The 15,137-nt window shown below is 38.4% G+C and overlaps 2 protein-coding genes across 3 annotated transcripts in view; both read right to left on the reverse strand.

Moving 5' to 3' along the window:
• Nucleotides 1-858: 858 nt before the first annotated feature.
• rflnb (refilin B) lies at nt 859-2,692 on the reverse strand. 2 transcript variants are annotated; one of them, XM_036215027.1, is made up of 4 exons: nt 2,527-2,692; nt 2,152-2,390; nt 1,879-1,973; nt 859-1,801 (listed from the first exon to the last, which is right to left on the reverse strand). In XM_036215027.1, exons 2-4 carry the CDS (start codon nt 2,365-2,367, stop codon nt 1,483-1,485), a joined length of 630 nt encoding a protein of 209 aa, XP_036070920.1. In that variant the 5' UTR covers nt 2,368-2,390; nt 2,527-2,692; the 3' UTR covers nt 859-1,482. The 2 variants fall into 2 exon arrangements, with proteins under 2 accessions (XP_036070920.1, XP_036070922.1); XM_036215029.1 differs by having other exon boundaries at nt 2,167-2,675.
• Nucleotides 2,693-4,663: 1,971 nt separating this feature from the next.
• The window catches only part of vps53 (VPS53 subunit of GARP complex), a 36,245-nt gene continuing 25,771 nt past the window's right edge, over nt 4,664-15,137 (reverse strand). The window contains exons 15-22 of the mRNA XM_024277413.2: nt 14,776-14,923; nt 14,608-14,690; nt 14,441-14,519; nt 13,193-13,341; nt 13,040-13,109; nt 12,818-12,955; nt 7,229-7,333; nt 4,664-5,772 (exon numbers count right to left, since the gene is read on the reverse strand). Of these exons, the coding sequence (XP_024133181.2) occupies nt 5,602-5,772; nt 7,229-7,333; nt 12,818-12,955; nt 13,040-13,109; nt 13,193-13,341; nt 14,441-14,519; nt 14,608-14,690; nt 14,776-14,923 (943 nt within the window). The 3' untranslated portion in view covers nt 4,664-5,601. The remainder of the gene's footprint in view (nt 5,773-7,228; nt 7,334-12,817; nt 12,956-13,039; nt 13,110-13,192; nt 13,342-14,440; nt 14,520-14,607; nt 14,691-14,775; nt 14,924-15,137) is intronic.

A 15,137-nucleotide genomic window follows, 5' to 3' on the forward strand; every position in this document is an offset into this window, starting at 1 on the left:
GACATTTTCCGTTTTTTCTTCTGAGCTTAAAACTAATAATGGAGTGTAAACAAAGGAATGCTGGGATACCAGGCCTAACCCTTCATTTAGCCCTCCAAATGGAGAGTTATGAAAAAAAAAGAGTCTCATATTTCGAATGTCACTTTCATTTGATGACGTCACCAATAATTGCCCGTCCACTAGCGTTAGCGCGGAGCTTCCAGGGCTTGTATATACATAACAACAGCGGTTTTATAACTTTGAAAAGGTCGTCCTACAACAAAAAGTCGTAACTAATATTTAAAAATATTTTTTTCTGCTGCAGAACACACACACAGGAAGAAAAGCGTTTCTCAGCATGACGAGATTTACCCTCACGACGAAGGACTTTTGTATCCTTGCGCTTGGAGGGTCGAATAAAAAAAAAAATTAAAAATTCTGGACGCCACTTGCACTAAAACTGCCCCTTCAAACGGAGGGGTAGGGAGAAGGGAAGAATTCGGATTGGGCCCAACAGTCCTGCCCCACAACTCAGTGGCAAGTTTCTGATAAACTCTTCCCACTCTGCAGAGAATGTGTCCTCAAAAAAAAAAAAAACTATTTTTGCTAAAAAATTGCATAAATATAATTAAAAGACTACTGAGAACGATTTTAAAATCGATACAAATATAGTTTGAGTGAGACAGGGTATTTTTAAGCAAATTGAAAAAAATACAACTTTATTTTAAGCTTTAAGCAAACAATTTGGAAAATTGGCAATATTTAGGAAAATAAAAATATTTTTTAAAAGATGCTGCTCATCTCTATATATCATCTGCTAATAAGAAAAAAAAACAACTTTGTGAGCAAAGGGACTGTAATAAAACGCTGTTGGGGACCTCTTTTTAAACGTTTTCCTTTATTATCATTTTCATCAACTCTGTTGAATTATATAAAATCAATAATAGCTTAAAACCTTTGTTAAAATATTCCATAATTCAGCAAACTCCTCAAAAACAAGCATGGCACATAAGCAAGCTTAAACGAGACTCATATTCCTGACTAAAAAGAAAAAAGTAGATTTAAAAACTTTAGACCAAAATATGTATAACTTTGTTATTTATTTCATAAATATAAATCTAATATATATATATATCCAAAAAATATCCTGGTTCACAGCCCACAGCATGAGACTGATAAAAAATTAATCATAAGATGTAACAAAATCATTAATAAGATAAAACAGCAGGACCATCTTAAAATACACCAGCATTTAGCAAAAATAAAATGCAACTGTTCTTCATCTCATCATTACCAAAAAAAGGAATAAAAATCAGTTGCGACTGCAGATGAAGATGGTGTTTCAATGTGAGCATCAGAAGGTAGAGAGGACGGCTGCTCTCGGAATTCAGTCAAAACAGGAAGGAAGTCAAGCCACAAGCCTTGCTTCAGTGCAACCTCAGGGGGACAGTGGGTGGGGGGCCCTCCTACTTCTGTTCCAATCCCCCCCAAAAAACTCCACTTTTACTGCGGCGGTTCTCTGCTGCTGACCGCCTCCAGCTCCACACTGGACAGGAAGCGTTTGGACGTTCGGTGGGAGTCGTAGCTCAGCTCGGTCGTGTAGACGGCGCTGGTCTTCTTGGGGTAGATGATGGTGGTGGTCTTGAAGTGCTGGGGCCGCTGGCGTGGCTGGAACTCCAGGTGCGTCTTGTAGTGGCGCCAGGTGCTGTGCGACACGGCCACGATGGTCTGCCGGCAGCAGTCCAGACCCTGACCCAGCGGCTGGAAGGTCACGTTCTGAATGAAGTGGCGGTCCGAGTCGTAGAGCAGGGATGACGTGTATCTGGGGAGGAGGAAAAGCAATAAGTTGCAGGTTATTATTCTTATTTTATCCACAATGCAGGATTCTCGTCAACCCACCTGAGTTCCTTTGAGGGCAGTGGATCAAGAGCAATGCCTTCACCAAAGGACAGAGGCAGCAGCTGAGGGAAAAGTGCTGGTGTAGAGATGGAAGTCTGGAAAAAGAGTAAATAAAACTATGAGTATGGTCCCTGTGCCTGTCCCCAGCCTGGATAAAATACAGGGTTTTATGTTGAGATGGGCATCCGGTGTGAAACTCTGTCAAAACCACAATCAGTGAAAGCTGTAGAGACTTGAATTGATAGTAAAAAGTGAAACAACGCTAAAATTTACAGCAGCATTCTGTACCAGAGAGCCCTTTCCTTCATCCTCGGACACCGGGCTCGAACCGCGGGCTTTCTCCGTAGACGCAGGCGGCAACCAGGCGCTCGGGCTGGGGCTCGGCGGCAGCCCGGAGTCCGGGCTATCCAGCCCCCTTTCCGCCCGGCTGCAGCTCATTACCAGCGGGTCTCCTTCACATGCATTCAGGAAGTTCAACCTGCCGACCATTTCTCGTCACAAGTTACCAAAGTCTGGCGGGCGAGACCCAAGAAGTTGTGCAAAAAAAAAAAAAGTTCAACCCAGATTGCAGGTCCACATGCAGCTGCGTTAGACCCCCCACCAATGATAGCCGGACCCGGTTCGGGTCCCGGTACTCCTCACACAAACCCTAAACTGCTCCAGGAGGCGTGAAGGAGTCCAACTCGGTTCTGGTTCGCCTGGAATCTCCCAGCCCCTCCGCTCCACGGGGGTTTCTGGAGCCACAAACACAGGAAAGGACACGCCTTCCTGTGGAGTTTGACGGCCTCTGATTGGCTGCGAAGAAAACTGTTAGAAACGAGGCCGTGCCCCCCCCCCCTCGACGGGGACTTTTTCTGACACCCCCTCCCCCGTTTGCAATGCTGTGACTCCTCCCCCATGAATATGATGACCCGCAAAAATAATAAAATAAAATAAAATGACATGAAATAAAAAAATAAAATAAATAGTAAAGTAAAGTAAAGTAAAATAAAATAAATTAAAGTAAAATAAATAGCAAAGTAAAGTAAAGTAAAGTAAAGTAAAATAAAATAAAATAAATTAAAATAAAATAAATAGTAAAGTAAAGTAGAGTAAAGTAAAATAAAATATCACAAAAACAAAATAAAAACGACAAAATAAAATGTAGGGATTGGCAGACACACAAAAAGACAAAAAAGAAAGACATAAGCTGCATTTCCATTACCTATGAAATTGCACAAATTGGATTTACCATAATAAATTTGCTTAATGGAAACACCACAATTAAAAAAAAAAAAAACTTGCATTTTTCAAAAAAAATAAGCTTTTGCACTTTGAAGAGTTGGTTTTTAAGGGTGTATCAAAATTGATATATTTCACAAAACTGCAATGAAGACACTTTTTTTTAATTACATGGTTCTTGGTTGGAACTGGCTGCCCTGGGCCCTGCACAGCAGGCGCCATAAGAGGTCACACAGCTCATCTCCCAGAATTGTTGGATCCTCAGTTCCTCTGCAAAATCACCAATATATCCGAGTTTCCACCCAATCCCAAACTACAAAAAAAACATTCAGTGCGGTGCAATGCTGTGCCCTGAATTTTAAAAGCAATTCAAACACCATACTCACAATTTTTTTTTAATCGGCAAGTATGATGTCAACGATTTCACAAACTGAAAATCTAATCAATACGAGTATCTCATGTCTATTCATGACTCCACTGTGTCCTGAAGATGAAAACGTTGATGGTTTATTAAAAAATTACATTTAACACTTTTTTTTTTCAAAAATTGTTCAAATGCAGTTTAATGTGGGTTATATTTGCCAATGGAGTGAGCATTGATGCACACTGGTTTTTCACAAAATTTCTGGGAAATTTCAAGGGCACTCGATTGTTACTATTACTATTATTACTTCCCAAAATCTCTTCATTCGTAGCCGCTCCCACGTATTTTGCTGCTCCACAGCCTGAATAAGACTCCGACGTCTCCTTTGATAGATGATGAGTGCTAGTCCCATGGCAGAAATTTGAATGTATCTTGTGCTATTAAACAGAAAAAGGTTCCAAACACATACTTGTTAGAAAGTTTATCTTTTAATACAAGTAAACAGGCTTCTCACATGTCTGACTCATCAATGAATTAGCTGCATGGATGTCATCCATATGCTCTCTTTTTGTTCTTTAAGAAAATCAACTTAAAACAATACATGTTTTCATCAGTCACAATGGCTTTAAATAACTTAATGCATGAGCTTGTTTGTTTTTTTTCACAGAATTAGGATTTATTGGAAGCAGTCTAAATTGTTTTTTTTGACAATTCTAGAATTACGATAAAGTTTTGCGCATATGTGCAATAGAAACACAGCTATAGATGAATGCAGCAACAAGACAAAAATCTGTTAGTAGACTAGATCTTTATTTATATGGCACTTTTGATAAAACCAGAGAAATAAAGCAAACTGATGAAAGTCTCACTCCAACTACATTTTTATCTGTTGTAAAGCGTTCCAAGTGGTCTATTAATTATGATTATGGGGTTTTTAGCTGACACCAAAAAGCCTCATTCAACCGTTTAAGACATATTTTCTGCAGATCAGTAGTTCATTATAAATTCACCTCTGAGTTGTGGCCTTGGCTAATTTCACCATTAGTACTTCATGGTCGTGAAGTAACTTTTTGGTCAAAAATGTTTTATATATATTCAGATTATTTGTCAATAGGAGCAAACAAATAAACAAGACATAAATAGTACAATCATCTAGGATGTATGTCATGTAAAAAGAACAGAAATGACACAAGTCAACCGTTTTAACATAATCAGAATTTATTTCAAAGACTAGAAACCAAAGTCTTGAGAAAAACTTTAATTAAGGTCAGACTCATTGATTGTGAATTACATGCAGCACAATAAGAAAAAGGCAGAAGCTTTCTCAACAAAACTCCGACTTTATAGTGTCTTAAGATGAGGTGGAAATGTTACACAAGTATTTTGCACATGAAACAGCAACCATGTGCCAAGGAAGTTTCTTCATCGCCCGTCAACAGCCTGCTCAAATTATTTTCAGTGACAGAAGTCAGTGAACCTGCTCTTTGTCTTTAATCCTCTATGTTCACCGACAATGCAGCAAAAAAGATCTTTTTAGATGGAAAACTGCAAAGCAGCTGAAGGCCACATCAGTAGGAAGAACTGAAACTGACAAAGCACAGATAAAAGAAACAAAAATGCAAATAAATAACTCGTGATGTAATATTAGTTCTTTATAAACTGTTGCTTTGACAAAATTGTCGTTTAGGTACACGAGGCTTTTATTAAGAACCTTTTATCCCTTTGTTTTTACTCTGAATGATTGTTGTGTATTTATTATTAGCGGTATTCATTTCTTTCATAATTCCTGCCTTCATTCATTAGTCATAGTTGTATAGCACCCAGATTTTTATGCAATTTCATTGCACAAAGACATAAATAATTTTCCAAACTTTTCATTTTCCAATTTTCGATCTAGTGATTAATATATGAAGAACAATGAATAAATAAGGAAACAGAATAAGAGCCATACAATGAACCTAAAATATATATGAACTATAGAGGCTAACAGAATTCAGCTGAAAGCCTAACTACACATATGAATTTAATATTTTTGTACCTTTATCTACAGTTTATTTGATAGCACTCATAGGGACGTTCATTTAGTAGTCAATGTTTTTTTATTTCAGTCCTTCATCCAGAGCAGCTGTCTGCTCTGTTCACAGCCTCTTCTTGATGAGTTTCTCTAGTTTGCGGATACGAGAGGACTCTTGCTCAGGAGTGGGGGCGCTAAAAGATAAAGAGGGGCCGCCATCGTTCCCAGAGGGGGGAGTGGGCAGTCTTTGTCTGAATAGTTCCAGCATGCTGCTCTGCTCGCTGCGCTTCAGTCCCTGCAGACACACATGTGTTTAGTGTACAAAACTGGAACAGAAATATAAGAACACATGCGTTAGAGCTGGGTATGATACCGATTAAACTTTATTAAACTTGGAAATAAAGAAGAGGAAAGGAAATACCCTTACATGAAAAGTTTGGATTTTTATACAGTTAATATTTGTGCATCACATCAGTCAAGAGCAGTGACTGATCTCATATGCAACGACTTGTATTTGAAGCTTTTCAGCAACTACTTCCTCTATGTATCTCAAAGGGGATGGCAGTTCAGAAAACAAGCAAAAGAAAACACAGCGAAGACTAAATATGAACATGATTAATGCTGCCTTGATGCAAATTGGTGCAACACAGATAACAAATACATTTGAAGATAGACTTCTCTCCCCTTATTCGCGGGTGTTATGGACTGGAAGCATCCGCGAATACGGAGAACCCCCATCCCCCGTGGCCGAAGGGTATTTGTTATCGGTCCATACTTATCAAAAACGCTTGAAGTATTTATCAACATAAAGTGCTTTTTTTAAAATTCAGAACAAAAGACTGTACCGCACCTGCAGCGATAGCATACTTTGTGACGTAGGTGACGAGTGTCTGGAGCGCGCTTCTACCTAAATCAAATAATAAAGATCTGTTGCGGAGGATAATTCTTCCACAGTATATCTGCGGAAAAATTCTGCATATTGCAGTTCTGCGGATATAAATCTTGATATGCTGAAGAAGAATTCCGCGTATCTGCGGAATTCTTCTTCAGCATATCAAGATTTTTTTCGTCCGCTTCTGAGTAAGCTGATGCCATTTCTCCATGCAGGGGCATGGAGAGAGGAGGAGGATGGGTGTGGATGGATGCTCCTCTCGCGGAGCGCCTGTCCACACGCCCCTTCCTCCTTCTGCGCTCTGAAGGGAGCTCCGCGGCGCTCTGCTGTGTGGAGATAGACTTCAGCAGCGTAGCGCCTACTTCGGACGCAAAAATTTCAGACAAGCGTCTCAAGTTGTCCAAGTTTAGTTTAACAAAGTAAAGAGTTATGTGACTGAAAGAAAAAAAAACTGCAAATACGTGAAACTGCAAATAAGCGGCATCACTGTATAACTTCATTTATCCACGGCAAAAAGGCATTTAAAGACTAATTTCTGAATTTCAATAATAAGAATTCTTCTGAAAATAAACAAATATTAGCTCAATACATAAAATGAAAGAACAAATAAAGTACACCATTGGCATTTTTTTTTTATTATTTCCTTTCCCTTTAAAAATTAAGCAATGAAAAAGGCTTCTTTTAAAAGCTGAAAACTAATCTTTTATAAAGTAGGTTTTTTGACAAAAAAATCGACAGTGTGTGGCCTTTACTTTTAACAAGAATATAGCAAAAATATACACATGAGGATGAGTTTCTCTGCATAGGAAAGTAAATAAACACCTTTCCCACAGTTCTGGAGAACTTAACAGAAACCTACTTTCATATCCAGAATCTTCTGGAAAGTCTCAGGATTGCCATCAGCCAGGAGTTTGATGTAGTTATCAACAAACACTACTGGAGGTTCATGTGGCGCCATCACCACCTGCAATAAAAAAAAAACCTTAGAGCTCAGTGAGTTTCAGCACAGTCCTGTGAGCCATCATGGGATGACCCAAAGGGGTCTTTAAATGATCCCATATGGGCTGGGTTATGGGCCAGATGAGACACACGGTTAGAAACAAATAAATAAATAAAAACACCTGTTGTAGCTGCAGTATGACTCAAACTGGTGAATCTTTTGAGATTTTTAGGATTTTACACAGCAATAGCCCATGAGTGGGCAAGAACTGTCTTTAATTAGTCAAATTATGCATATCTTAAATAATTTTAAAAAATTAAATAAGTCAAAACAAGACAAACATTTGTAGATTAAATGTGATTATTTATTACTTTTTTAAACAAAAAAGATTAAATTTAATGTCTTTTTTTGCAGCTAATAACCTAGCCACTGCAAAAAAATGTTCTATCTGTAAATCTATTTAATTTATGCTAAAATGTATCAAAGGAGCTGCATTTAGGACAGACAGCACAGGAAGAGCTGCAATGGGATGTGCAGCATTCTGTGGAATTCTGTGCCGTCTTACTGGCCCTGCTGACTGAGTGATTTACTTAGCAACTGCGCTGGAAACAGTCCAAGGGAAAGCCTGAAGGGACTTTTTAAAAAGCAAAAGAATGGGGAGGGTAAGTGTTGAACGAAAATGGCTTTAAAGACAGAGAGAGCGAGAAACGGAGGGATTAAGAGAGAAACATTCAAGCTGAGCAAGGGTGGGGATGGGGATCGTCTTTGAAATGCTCCCCAGAAGAAAACTTCAGAGGAGGGAGAGGAGGCTGGAGCTGTTGAGGGCTGGGCAAGTGTGGAAAACAGCCACGTCTCACAAGATTTGCACGGGCTAGGAGAGGCCTTTCTGCACAGACAAAAAGAGTCCAGTGCGCTTTGAACGCAAGAACTGGCTTACAGAACAGTAGGCTCCAACAGACTGCTGGCAAATATTCTGACATCGACTTCTCAGAGATGAAATGTTTGCTGAAAACAACAAGAAGTTACACTTCTGTTTATTTCTCAACCGTTGCCTTTATAAATGAAGAGAGCGGATGACATGCTCCTGTATATGACATATCACTAACAAAACTGAGATATAAGCTGCTTTAAAGCCATCTACAAACGCACACAATGTGACTCTTCATTTCCAAAAGAAGTCAAGTTTCACTGGGATGTTAAGCTTGATTTAACTACAAGTCACAGCTGCATGGAGCGTCATTTGAAACTATCTTTGAGGCCAGCAAGGAGACATTTCACTACAGACTTTCTTTTCACTGGTTTGTGTTTTGGAATCTTATGTAGTCTTTATCCCACGGTGAAAACAACTGCCTGTGGAGAACCACTTTTCCAAAACAAACCTTTCAGGGGCTCTTTGCACATCTTTTTTCTCAGGTAGACGCAATTAAAAAGAACTTTTCTTGACCCATGTTACCCCAGGGGATGAGGTTAAATGTCACTGCTCTGACTAGACACACCCCACAAGGGGCCAAACTCCCCATCTGCTGCTAACAGTATTGAGATCATTGACTTTAAAAGACCTGGACTGAGCGTTCTCTCCTCTCTTGTGTTCCAAATATAGGAAGTACCTGGTGGCTACAAGAAGCATAAATCCCATATATTTCTTTAGAAAGTAACAAGATTTACAATATTTGAACTGCTTTTGACATTTTGCACCAAGCTTCTTCCAACTGTAGGTGGCAGACATGCGCAAGCAAACAGTAGCAAAAGAAGAAGAAGCAGCCCTTTCCTGCTTGTCTAGTGTGAACACCACTCCCTAAATGCATGTTTAAGAACCTGCGCTTAGCACATTCGTTAATGCGCATCACATCTCCGGTGTGTTCATATCTTTAGACCTCCAGTTTATTTTAAATACAACTTATTCTAGAGAAAGTTCATCAAGTAAACACGAGGTGTTTGCTTAACAAACAAGGATCTTTCAGCATAAATTGGTGCAAATTAAACAGAAATATTCACTTTAAAAGTCTGGTTTATTTATTTTTTTTCTTTTCTTTGGTTAAGTTGTATAACTATTACAAAAGTACTTGTTGCAAATTTCCATGAACCTCAATACTTTATTCATGTTTGCCCCTTAAATACCATCACATCCTGAGCTCGCTTTAATAGTATTCTTACATTTCTACTATTAAGCATGTTTTAACTTATTTGGTAAGGCTTAAAAATGTGTTTTCTTTAGGAACAGAATGCATACTTCATGGTGTTTTAAAGATTTTTATGATTCAAGCTTAGTGCACTTTTTTTACATATGTATTTGTTACTTATTGTTTTAGGGCAGTTACAATGTTAACTTGTGGCAAGCATTAGGCTATTTTACACTTAAAATTCATGTCAAGAATATTGTTTTTTTTATGCCAAAATGTTTTTTTTATTTCATAACACACTGGAGTGCACCAAAGCCATTTTAAAGAGCAAATTCTCCCCTTGGGGACAGTGAAGTGCATTTGACTGAATAAGCAAAAGTCCTCTTTTAGATCATTTCTGTTCAGCAAACAGCAGTAACACGAAGCGTCAACAGCAAAATGACATCAGAAACATTTTTAGTCCAAACATCTGCTCTACTTGTCACAAAGTGATGTGCTTTTGTCTTTATTTTTGAAAGATGGTTAAACTTAGATTGAAGAGACATATTCTTCTTTATTTTAAACAGCAAAAACTATAGTCGTTCACATTATAACAACCATCAACATCATATGAGACCTTACAAACCATCAACCATCCTCCAGTGGAAACACTTGCTGTTTGCATTTCTATTACCATTTGTTTTCTGTGCATCAGCCCTCATGTTACAGTAATAAATTAACCAGAGGCTTTGTTAAGTGTTATCTATATGAGTGAGAGTTAATCACAGCCTGAAAGATTCATTGTATAACTTTGGATTTGTAAGTGCATAATACTTTATTAGTAACTCATACAATATATTTCGTGTGTAACTGTATGTTGTAATTGTGTGTTCACATAAACACCTGAACATCAAAATCTTACAAATACAACAAAACACAGACAAAACCATAAAACTTAAAGAAAAACTTATAAAAAACATTTATTTAGACTTATTTATCTTAATTATTGGGGCAAATCTGTTTAAGAAAGTGAAAAATATGCTAGTTTTCTACTAAACATTATTCAAAGTGGCAGATAAGAGATCTCTGATGACCCAGCATTCAAGCAACATTTAAACGCATAATCTACACTGTAAAAAGTGAAACATTGGATCAAAAGCTCTGCAATTTGTTACACTTACAAACGTTAGTTTTTATCAAATTATTTTTTTACATTGAGTAAACCATCAACTTAAATTAAAATTTGATGAAAAAGTAATTATTTTAAACGTAATAAATTACAGAACTTAATAGATCCAATATGAACATTTTTCACAAAAATTTGAAGGTATGAGAAGAGTCTCACAACCCCTCGTGCACTTGTAACTGATCTGTGTGTAAATGTGGTTTTGTCTGTGTATATCAGGTAATTTGTGAATACTGTTTAAAGATTTACATGAGTAGGAGCCATTTTCAATTTGTAGTTGGAATTTTCAAGTTGTGAGTGCGTAAATTATATTGACGTATTGATATTATTTTTCATGTGAATACACAATTGCAAGTATACACGCATACAAATGTATTGAATGCGTTACAACACAAGTATTGCACACAAACAAATCCAAAGTTGCACACAAGCTACAAATCAAGTATTTTTCACACACAAATCACACAAATGAGAAATCAGACTATTTTCTCTCCATACTTGTAAGCTGGTATGAATACAATGAAATCCTTCTAAATTTAATTAACGCAAGGAAACATCTGCATATTCATAGACCAAAGTAGGGCTGCCGCAAACAATTATTTTAATAGTCGACTAATCACCGATTATATTTCCGATTAGTCGACTAATCGGGTCATGCGCAAAGTGGATGTAAAACACACATCTTAACCATCATTAGCTTTAAACTAACCAAAAATAAAGACAATTAAGAAGATAGTTTATTAAACTTTTAATGAATCATGCAGCCTCTATCCTTCATTAGTTTCTGGTATTAAAACAACTCAAATGAGATTGGCATCTGAAACAAGGAACTATTTTTCCTGAAAAAATAAAGTTTTGGTCTCACTGACTCAAATATAACAAAAGAACATTTTTTTGGTGCTTATTGCTCACAACTGTGTTCAGTTTCACTACACTCTGACTCTATATAATATAAAGTAATAGTCGATTAGCCATTGATTAGTCGACTAATCTTGGCAGCCCAAGTACAACCTTGCAAAAAACAGACCAAACGACACAAATATCAAAGTAATGACAAGAAGTTGTTAGACTAAGCGTCACAGACAGAGGCTTTCTGAATATCTGAATCAAAGATGAAGTTCAGAAGTGGTCATAAAAGTTTGCCAGTGATCCACAGTTTGACTGTAAAAATACGACAGGGACGGCATGGTTAGAGCAGGGCTGTAAACGCTGAGACTGGAGGAAAGAATGAAAGAAAGAAAGAAGATCCATCACGATCTCTGGGTGCATTTTTCTACACTCACGAGAGGCTGCTAATTAGGGTGGGGTTAAGCTTTGCCAGCCACATACCAGTGTCCCCAAGAGTCTCATAAGGTAATTTTGAGGGGAGGCAAAATGGCTGAATCCTGTGATTGCCCTCTTAACTGTAAACAACTTCCAGCATGGAACACTATATTTGCGAGTAGACAGGCAGACTTTTTCACTGGCTTCTCCGCTGACTCAGTAACAGGCATGCTTTGGGGATATGTGTTTTCTGCGCTGGCCCGTTCCTCGTTCATTAAACCAGGACTGTTCATCATGCTCTCCCCTTGCCTCAGGTGAGATGAGTTATTTTGGTGAAACGTGCTCATAAAAGCTGTTGTGCAGAGGTTTAAAGAAGCAATTAAAGAGCTGTTCTGCCCAAAATAAACTCTTGAGTGCCGCTCGAGTGACTCATTCAAGAAAACATTTAAAGTTGACCTCATTAAGTAACTTTAACAAGACATTCAACATCCATTGATAAATCCAGTCAGATATTCCTGACGGTTCTACAAAGAATGTCTAAATGAACAGGTTAGAAGCTTAGCCTCACATTCTTACAAAAAGAAATAAACCTGTTCAGACTTCATAAAAATGGTCAGTGTGGATTTTGTAACTGAGGTTAACGCTATCAAATATTTAGGGTCTCCTAAGAGCTGATTTTTACTGAACTCAGAGTTGAAAATCTTGCGTTTATAGTTAAGCTGAAACTCTCAGGAGAGCCCATCAGCTAAAATGATCCAAGTTCAGTCTGAGTTTAAACATGAAAGGTAAACTGTTTAGATTAATCTCTAGTGGCCTTAGACGCAAGGTTGAGTGTTTTTCTGAAAGTCTTCAAAGGGAGCCAAGACGGGCTTTTATTCATAACTTCACTTTATTTGCAATTAAAACGTGTCGGCGTGGGATAGCTGGCATTGAAGACCCTCTTGTTCACAAACTCCTCACCTTCAGGATCATTTCTGCTCGAGTCATGCCTTTCACCACTATCTTTGTGTAACTGGCAGGAGCCTTCCGGAGGACCTGGGAGCCGATGGAGGGCAGATCCAACAGGACGGTTTTCAGAGAGTGAGTGTCGAGGAGCAGCTGGTGGAGGAGTTCACATAGACCCAATGTTAATATTTGATATTTCTGTTCAAACTGAGGAAAAACGGATCAAGTTAAACCCACCTGTTCGGCTCCCACCATGCTGATAGGCTTACATCTAAAGAGGTGGTTGATGAATTTAGGAATGAAAGAACTGGAAAAGAGAAGACGGATACAGAAGAACTTGAGAACTGTTGTGTCCTTAACTTTAAAACGTGTGATAATTGTGCACTTTACTTTGTGAACTTGATGCAGAACTGAGTGAAGTATTTGCGTGTAGAGGCAAGGTTGTCTCTGATGATTGGGACGTTCTGCTTGATGTGCATGATGATCGAAGTGACGTAAGGACTTTGGTCACCCACGTGCTCCACGCTCTGCCATGGCATCTGAAGAGAAGAGGAGGACCACAGACAGAGCTGGGACATCAGAGCTGGCCTAGATTGGTGTTTTTCAACGAGTGTGCCGGGGTACGCTAATGTGCCGTGACAGATTGTCAGGTGGATGATTATTCAATTTCTCCTAATTCCTCGTTTCCAATGACCGGTACGGACCAGACCAGTCTCCTCTTGGCCTGTTTGGAATGGTCTGGGGAATTCAACGGGGGGTGTCTACGTATTCGTGGATTCGCCGTGAATCTGGTCCCCAAACCCCGTGAAAAAGGGGCAACACTGTATGTAAAGAATGTATTATTCTTTGATAGAAGATTGCAGGGAACAAAGAAGAATAAGGGAGGACAAAACACTTGCTGTTGTCGTAAAACTTTTCCGCCAATCACTGGATTACACTGTGTGACGACAGAAGCTCCGCCCTAACTGGTCTGTTTCCATTTTTCTATGGACCTACGACTAACAGGGGACCAGAAATGGTACCAGTCGGTCCTGCTTAACGGGTCCATTTTGTAATAGAAACGCTCAAAAGTCCAGTACAGCCCGGTCCAGTCCGGTCTGGACCGCTCAGTGGAAACGAGGCATAAATGGTCTTAAAAACATTTACCATTGGCAGGATATCAGTTCTGTGTTCCTTCAAACAGGCTCAGGTTTCACACTGAGTAGCAAGGAACAAGAATTATCCCGAAATATCTTTTTCTATGTTTTAAGTCGATTCTTTTTCAAGAAACGTTGATAAGAATGACTGTATATTGTAAATACAGATCAGTTTCTTATATTAATGCTAATTAATGCTTTATTATGCATTAAAGTTTTATTTTCTTTTACGTTTTTAGTAGACAGTGTGCATTGTGATGTTCATGAAGGAAAAAGTGTACTTTGGATCAAAAATGGTTGAAAAACACACATCTATCTTTAAAGTGTTTGCACTGTACATTTAATTAATTTAATACAGGAAGCAAAAGTTACTTTGCAAAACTGTTACAGTTACAGTGCAAACTGTGAACTAAAAAAAATAAATAATGTTTTTTTCGCTGTAGATACACGATGACTGTCTGATTTAGTGTGGTTTCCATTGTATCATCGGTGCGTGTTTAACCTTGCTCATAGCCGTTAAAGCAGGATCACAGGCAGCATCCAGATCTTGCACGAGCAGCTGGATACTGTTTGAGATCACACTGTGAAAATGGAAAATGGACACCATTAAAAGACAATTTAAAGAAGGTTCATTATCCTATTAAATACTACTTTGCTGCTGTCGCTTACGTGCTGAAAGTATCCATCTCCCCAGTCAGATTGATCCTCTCAGTCAGGACTTTATCTACTTTTTCTTTCAGCTTCTCTTCCAACTAGAAAGAAGCACAAATGTTGCCTTTTAACTAAACAAATTAACATTTTCATAAATCGGATCATGTTTTTTGTAAAAATGAATACCTGTTGAGTGGTCGCCAGACAATATTCTGCAGTACTAAGAATGCTGCAGATCAGACAGAGTTCATCCACGGTAAACTTTGATGCTTCATAGCCCTCCTTTTCCTTCAACAGACTGGTGATGGTCAGAACTCCAGTGTTGCTGCTGGACCTGGACAGAACAGTGTTAGAGACATTGAGGTAGCGCTCAGAAAATAGTTTAAATTAAACAACAGAATACCAGTAAACACCCAGAGAAAGAACATGAAAGAACAATTGATGTGAACTCTCTTTTTCTAAAAAAAAAAATTTTTTTAGCAAGTGAAACACAATGGGCATAAGTGCAAACAGATGTAAAAGAAAGGAGCCAATCAGAGCAGCCTTTT

The sequence above is a fragment of the Oryzias melastigma genome, linkage group LG13 (assembly GCF_002922805.2).
Source record: "Oryzias melastigma strain HK-1 linkage group LG13, ASM292280v2, whole genome shotgun sequence".
In the NCBI taxonomy this organism is placed as follows: Eukaryota; Metazoa; Chordata; class Actinopteri; order Beloniformes; family Adrianichthyidae; genus Oryzias; species Oryzias melastigma.

Excerpts from the sequence above, each read along its gene's own strand:
- rflnb (XM_036215027.1), bottom strand. The coding sequence starts at position 2,367 with ATGGTCGGCAGGTTGAACTTCCTGAATGCATGTGAAGGAGACCCGCTG. Across the intron at positions 1,974-2,151 it reads CTCTGGTACAGAATGCTGCT|ACTTCCATCTCTACACCAGC; the intron begins GTAAATTTTAGC and ends CTCTTTTTCCAG. Across the intron at positions 1,802-1,878 it reads CTGCCCTCAAAGGAACTCAG|ATACACGTCATCCCTGCTCT; the intron begins GTGGGTTGACGA and ends CCTCCTCCCCAG.